Source organism: Ipomoea triloba, chromosome 2, assembly GCF_003576645.1.
Source record: "Ipomoea triloba cultivar NCNSP0323 chromosome 2, ASM357664v1".
NCBI lineage: Eukaryota > Viridiplantae > Streptophyta > Magnoliopsida > Solanales > Convolvulaceae > Ipomoea > Ipomoea triloba.
Window position 1 is genome coordinate 9,365,540 of NC_044917.1, and position 7,464 is coordinate 9,373,003.

The 7,464-nt window shown below is 30.5% G+C and overlaps 1 protein-coding gene across 1 annotated transcript; it reads left to right on the forward strand.

Moving 5' to 3' along the window:
* Nucleotides 1-452: 452 nt before the first annotated feature.
* On the forward strand, nucleotides 453-5,837 carry LOC116011106 (1-deoxy-D-xylulose 5-phosphate reductoisomerase, chloroplastic-like). The gene is made up of 12 exons (XM_031250623.1): nucleotides 453-643; nucleotides 1,952-2,127; nucleotides 2,901-2,987; nucleotides 3,126-3,251; nucleotides 3,535-3,597; nucleotides 3,689-3,838; nucleotides 4,145-4,212; nucleotides 4,318-4,429; nucleotides 4,653-4,757; nucleotides 5,038-5,159; nucleotides 5,249-5,395; nucleotides 5,531-5,837. The coding sequence occupies exons 1-12, from the start codon at nucleotides 541-543 to the stop codon at nucleotides 5,709-5,711; spliced, it is 1,440 nt and encodes a 479-aa protein (XP_031106483.1). The 5' UTR covers nucleotides 453-540; the 3' UTR covers nucleotides 5,712-5,837.
* The last annotated feature ends 1,627 nt before the right edge of the window (nucleotides 5,838-7,464 follow it).

Here is a 7,464-nt window from a genome sequence, read left to right on the forward strand (position 1 = left end):
TCCACTGGCCAACAACCCGGACCTTTAGACGGACGGAAAAAGACCCGGTGGATTTACCAAAAAAAAATATTACACTTTCTCTTTTTTAGAATAAGTATTATATTTTCAAAGTGACCATACCCGTCTCAAGGACGAGAATCCAAATTGACTTTGACCCGATCCAAATTAAAAGTAGATCACATTCAAAATTTTACATCAAAATTACCACTTAAAATGTCAATTTATGCTATTTTTCCAACCTATCATCATTTGTATATTTTCAAAATATTTAGCATGTATTTTATTAAATATTAACTAGTATGATTGCGTAGCTTATGACTTGAAATATAAGTAAGTTTTTTATTGGAAAAAAAAAAAGAAAAAAAAAAGCACATGACATGCACAGTATGCCGCAAGCACTCTATAAATAGTTATCCAAATTAGACATCATTCATATGCTACTATACCAGTTACTGAGTGTGCTAGAAGACATTGGAGAGTTCTTCAGTTCTTTCTTTTCAAGTTATTGGTGTTGTGTTTAGAGGAGAAATTGTGAGAAAAATGGCTCTCAACTTTATCTCATGTGCTGAAACCAAGCCCTTTTCATTCTTCCAATTCCAAACCTCCAAGTCTAACTACAACCTTAGCTCTCTCAAACTCCAAGGTTTCGTTATTATGTGTGTTTAATTATATATATAAATTTTTTTGTCAGACCCTAACTATAGGAGAGACCCCATACTAGTTTGTACTATACCCAGACTAGTCCCTGTTCGCACCGGGTCGACCCAATTAAAGGGCAAAGTGCTGGCCAGATTGATTTTTTTCATATGAGAGGAGCTCAAACTCCTGACCTTTCTTAAAGTACGAGAATGCACGGCCACCCACGCCAACTAAGCTAATTTTGTTTAATTATATAGTTAGAAACATTATATTCAGACACACCCATTTGATTTGTTTGTTTGAGAATATAATGCAATATTTGTTTTAGAGTATGCAACCCCCGGCCCCTTCAATTCCCCAACCAATGTCTATATGTATAGTTTACTATATATATGCTCATATTTTCATATTGAATAAGTCTAGTTTGTCTGAAATCGTCCCACCCTGACACATACAATATTTTTTAGTTAAAACTATAGCACTTTTCAATATATTAATATATAGTATTATATTTTAACTAAAAATTAAAGTATTATACATCTCACAGTGAGATAGTTGATCTTACATATTTAGTTGACGATTATGATGTACATTTTCACATTAATCACACCTTTTTAATTCAACTATATTCCATTGTTGACATCTCACAGTGAGACAGTTGATCTTACATATTTAGTTGCCGACTATGATGTACATTTTCACATTTAATCACACATTTTTAATTCAATTATATTTCATTGTTGACTTTAATTTCTTCTAGAACAAGGACCAAATTAGCTATTGAATTATATATACATAATAACGTAATTAGGTCATCAAACTAAAAAAAAATTGTAATTAACTCAAGCAAGTCAGATTTACACATTGAACAAAAATTGACATGTACTCCAAGTTAACTTCATGTGGTGATTAACATTTTTTTAAAAATAATTTAAAAAAAATTATTTTAACAATTTTAAATATTATTTAAATTTTTTTTTAAAAAAAAAAAAAAAAAACCTCCCCTTTGTCTCTACTGGTGACGAAGCATCCTCTTTGTAATTATAAACGCTATTATAATCTAGAGACAAAAAAAAATTGGGATTATCTCTAAAGTTCAATACTGTTTAACCATTTTAAGTTTGGCAAAAAATATTTAGTCATACAACTTAATAATGTACCATAAAAAACAATACCAAAAAAAAAAAGTTTTAACTTGAGTTAATAGTCTAGAAAGCCTTATTACATATGGGATTATACTATTCCTTTTTTTTTTTTTTCAGAAAATATGTATTTGTACTGAGTTATGTTATATTATTATATTGTTCATCAGGTGGGGTTGCAATGAGGAGAAAGGATAGTGGAATGAGAGTGAAATGTTCATCGCAAGCGGCGGCGGCGCCTGAACCAGCCTGGCCGGGAAGGGCCGTGGCGGAAGAAAGCCGCAAAACTTGGGATGGTCCAAAGCCTATCTCAATTATTGGATCAACCGGCTCTGTTGGAACTCAGGTACATACATTTATACTTTTATTTTCTTTTCTTAAACAAATACATATATGCATACCAACACACATGCCTTCCAACACTTTGGTTGTTAAAAGTCTATTATATAATTGTGTAAATCCAACTATTAGTTTAGACTTTTAATTATATATAATGGAATATATCTTTTAATTTGGTATTAGAGTCAACCGCATGCACAAGATTATTGAGTCATGCATGGGTATAAGGCTGGTCTTTAGTTCGAACTGAACAAATCCTTCAATTAACATTAGTACTTGATAAAAAGAATAATTTACTTGATCGTATTTGATATAGCATCGACATTGTAGAAAATTTATATAATTTTAATATTTGTTAACAAAGTTCTCATAGAAAATTTATATAATTTTAGTATTCACCTCACAAGTAAAAAAGATTCAACAACCTGACTTTAAGAAATATATATGAAAGAAATATAAAGTAAAACCAGACTCAATTATTGTACTGTGTTACAAGTGTTGGTCAACAAACTGAATAAGCTAAGATTCCCAAATCCCAACAGAAAGACAGAATAATGCTCCCCACTTTTTCCATGCAGTAATATTATATTATATTTTCAATTTAGACTCTATTTTTACTCTTTATTTATTTATGTGATATATTCTAATTTATAATTAAAAAAAAAAAAGAAGAGAAAAGAGAGAGAGAGAGAGAGTCATTTTTTATTATTTTTTATTTTCTTTCATTTTTATTATTAGTCTTTTTTATTTTTTTTTTCATTTGATAACTGTACTGTGCAGTGCTTAGAGGTGGTAACAGAAAATCCAGAGAAATATAGAGTGGTTGCACTTGCAGCAGGTTCAAACGTCACTCTTCTTGCTGACCAGGTTTGAATATTATTATATTGTTCATAAATATAATGTAGCATTCTTTATGAATTTATTAATTATTTAAGATATCAATTAACCAATATATAAAATCATTGAATCTATATATGATGCATATTATACATACGCCGCATGCAGGTCAAAACATTCAAACCAAAGTTAGTTTCAATCCGGGACGAATCCTTGGTTGATGAACTCAAAGAAGCTTTGTCTGATCTGGATGAAAAGCCTGAAATTATTCCTGGAGAACAGGGTTTGATTGAGGTTAGTCCTATATATGTATACAGTTGTTGGCTTGGTAATTATAATAAGGTTCTGACTCTTTCTAGGAGCGGATTAAACGGTTAGTTATGGACAACTTAGATCGATTTATCTACTTGTAGTCCTTTGTTGACTAAGATTACAAGAACAATTTATCTTGTACCACCTTTGATCTTGATACAGTAGTAGTTGCGAGATTTTTTCCCTATCAAAAAAACATTAATTAGCATGCAGTTTCTTCTTTCTTAAATTAAATAAAACAATAATACTATATATTGTATTTCAGGTTGCCCGGCATCCAGATATTGTGACTGTAGTTACCGGAATAGTTGGGTGTGCTGGGCTCAAGGTTAATTACCTCTCCTATTATTTGTTTATTAATTAAATACTTGCATTTATATATATAATTGATCGATCTGATGATTTGGTACCTTTTGTAGCCGACGGTGGCTGCCATAGAAGCCGGGAAAGACATTGCTTTGGCGAACAAGGAGACGCTCATCGCCGGCGGCCCTTTCGTTCTCCCTCTTGCTCACAAGCATAATGTCAAGATTCTTCCTGCAGATTCTGAACATTCTGCAATTTTCCAGGTTAACTTATATAAATATTTCTATAATTAAAGATTATTATAGAGTTTATAGCTTATTCTGAGCATTCTACAATTATAAATTTTGTTCAGTAAAATATAAAAAATTTAAACTAATAACTTATTTTGAAATAAGCTAGTAACTACTAATTTATCAAGACTAATTAAACAGAACCTATTTAATTTAATTCTATTCAAAGGGTTTATCATAAAACATAATTAAATATCGTCAGAACATACTATGAATTTTCCAATAAAATTATTTAATTTACCATTATTTCTAGGGGCTAACAAACTATTTTGATGGCAGTGTATCCAAGGCTTGCCAGAGGGTGCTCTCAGACGAATTATTTTAACAGCTTCAGGAGGAGCCTTCAGGTTTCATCAAACTAGCTAATTGGATAAATGTTACTGTATTATTTATTTATTATTTTTTGTATCTACCCGGAAATGAATGTTGTAGTATGGTGTGATGAATGGCAGGGATTGGCCAGTTGAAAAATTGAAAGATGCAAAAGTAGCTGATGCTTTGAAACATCCCATTTGGAGCATGGGAAAAAAGATTACAGTGGATTCTGCCACTCTATTCAATAAGGTAAACCAAAGCCATTTTATACCATGAATATTATTAATAAGTATGTGTACTGCCCCACGCGCTTAGCTCACTGGTTCAGTTTGCAGTATTTTAGAGAAGAGATTAAAGTTATGGACAGATCCCTTGTGGGCATAGACATTTGGCCAGCTCTGCTCAGCCATTGAGATTATAATAATCATTAAATCTTAATATTTATCACATTTGAGTTTACTGGTATTTGTAGGGCTTAGAAGTTATTGAAGCTCACTATCTTTTTGGGACTGATTATGACAACATTGAAATTGTCATTCATCCACAGTCCATCATCCACTCCATGGTTGAAACACAGGTAAAAACATACACCTACACCTTAGAACGCGATCATATTTATATCTTTTTTTTTTTTAATAAAAGAAATTTCAATTAATAATACTGAAGATTAGGTTTTTCAATCTTAACTCAAATCGATGGGCTTACCCAATAAGACTGAAAAATTTTAAGATTATACTTGACATATTTTACCTCGATAAACCAAAATCGATAAGCTCTGTAGCCTGATAGTTCAAGATTTTAGGATTAAGTTGAAGAAATTTTTGCAATAATAATATATATAATGGTTGAATTTGCAGGATTCGTCTGTACTGGCACAATTGGGGCTGCCAGACTTCCGTTTGCCTCTCCTTTACACACTATCTTGGCCAGATAGAATTTACTGTTCTGAGATCACTTGGCCACGCCTCCATCTTTCAGAGTATGTAATTAAGATGGAATAGCTGATTTTAGTATTTTTATTTTGGGCAATTAATTAATTAATTAATAATTTGTTGTATGTATGTATAGGATTGGGTCATTGACATTCAAATCCCCAGACAATGTGAAATACCCATCAATGAACCTTGCTTATGCTGCTGGGAGAGCAGGAGGGACCATGACTGGAGTTCTCAGTGCTGCAAATGAAAAAGCAGTCGAACTATTTATCAATCAAAGGTATATATATATATATATATATGTTTATTAATTGTTTATATTATATTTGATAATTAAGTTGTTTGGATCGATCACATCATCTTCTTCAATTCTACCATATATTATATTTCATAATTGTTAATTTGGATGTATCAGAATCGGATACCTGGACATATTCAAGATAGTGGAAGAGACGTGCTCGAAGCACAGAGATGAGATGGTGGAGTGCCCTTCACTTGATGAGATTATACATTATGACTTGTGGGCAAGGGACTATGCCGCCACTTTGCAAACCTCCACTCCACTCAACAGCTCACCCCTCCCAGCTTTAGTATAATATAAATTCATATCTTTTACTAATGCTCTTGGAGCTGGGGACTAAATTTGTATCTCTATGTTTTTTAATATGAGTGCATAATAGTTAGGTGACTTTTATCTTGAATGGTAAAATTGTCATTCACTATGACATTTTTAATTAAAAAATTAGGTCATTAGCAAGATTTTAAAAGTCATTGGACTAAATATGAAAATATTAATAGTTGAGGACCAAATGTGAAAATTGTCCAATGTGTGGTAAGCTCTTTTATTTATTTAAAACGCCAAATCTCTCTTATGGTTTGTAATGATCGGCATACCGGATCCACATTTATATTGTGGGGCAAGGATGCAAGGTTAGTAAAATAACAAAGTTACAAAGCCGCCTATAACCAAACTGTCACATGTTTTTTTTTTTTTTTACCTAGCTATCGGATTAAGTATGTATGGCCTCCCTTATTTATGATGGCCTCCCTTATTTATGATGTGCTCAAAATAAAATGAAACTAAAGTGTATCTAAAATGAAACTGAATAACATGTTTCACATATTTAGTGTATATATTATCAAATAAAACTGTAATTGAATTAGAATGGTACTTTAGTTGTGATTTAATGATAAACTATAGTGTATCTAAAATAAAAATAATAATAAGTCTCATATATTGAGTGTATATGTAAAATATAATGAAACTGTATGTAGTTGAATTAAAATGATATTTTAGCTGTGCTAATGAAACTACAATATGTATAAAATAAAACTAAATAACAGGTCTCACATATTGAGTGTATATTTTCAAATAAAACTGTAGTGATGTAATAAAACTATAGTGCATATAAAATGAAACTAAATAACAAGTTTCACATATTTGAGTGAATATTATCCAATGAAACCATAGTTAAATTAGAATTATACTTTAGTGGTGTTGTAATAAAATTACAGTGTGTATAAAATGATATTTAATAACAAGTCTCACATAATGACTCTATACTATTAGATGAAACTGTAGTTGAATTAAAATACTACTTTAGTGAGTAAATATCCAAAATGGTCTCTCGATTATGCCATAATTCACAAATTAGTTCTCAACTATCAATTTTACCAATTAAGTCCTCAACTATTCAATTCTTACTCAATAATTCACAAATCAATCATTCATTGAGGACCTTATTGAGTAAGAATTGAATAGTTGAGGACTTTATTGAGTAAAAATTGAATATTTGAGGACCTTATTGAGTAATGATTGAATAGTTGAGGACTTAATTTGTTAAACTTGATAGCCAAGGACCAATTTGTAAATTTCGTTATAGTCGAGGAACCATTTTGAGTATTAACTCTACTTTTTTTTTTTTTTTTTTAAAAAGAGTATTAACTCTACTTTAGTTGTATTGTAATGAAACTACAATGTGTATATAATGAAACTAAATACATCATAAAATTTAAAAAAAAAAAAGAATTAGTTAGACGAAACGGTCGAACGAGTGTCATTTCTTCTCATTAAAATAAACGACACCATTTTGGGCCATGATCCACAATAAAATTTGCCTGTGGATTATGTCCAGATTATGTATCCGTAGTAAAAATATTATGTACCTTTAATTAATAAATTATATACTTATTATAATTAACATATTATGTACTTGTTGTTAACATATTATATACTTGCCGTTAATAAATTATGTAAATATTACAATTAACGAATTATATACATGCAATCAACATATTATATACCTTTCATAATAAATTATGTATCTATTATAATGAACATATTATAAT

Excerpts from the sequence above, each read along its gene's own strand:
- LOC116011106 (XM_031250623.1), top strand. The coding sequence starts at position 541 with ATGGCTCTCAACTTTATCTCATGTGCTGAAACCAAGCCCTTTTCATTC. Across the intron at positions 3,598-3,688 it reads TTGGGTGTGCTGGGCTCAAG|CCGACGGTGGCTGCCATAGA; the intron begins GTTAATTACCTC and ends TACCTTTTGTAG. Across the intron at positions 5,160-5,248 it reads CCACGCCTCCATCTTTCAGA|GATTGGGTCATTGACATTCA; the intron begins GTATGTAATTAA and ends ATGTATGTATAG.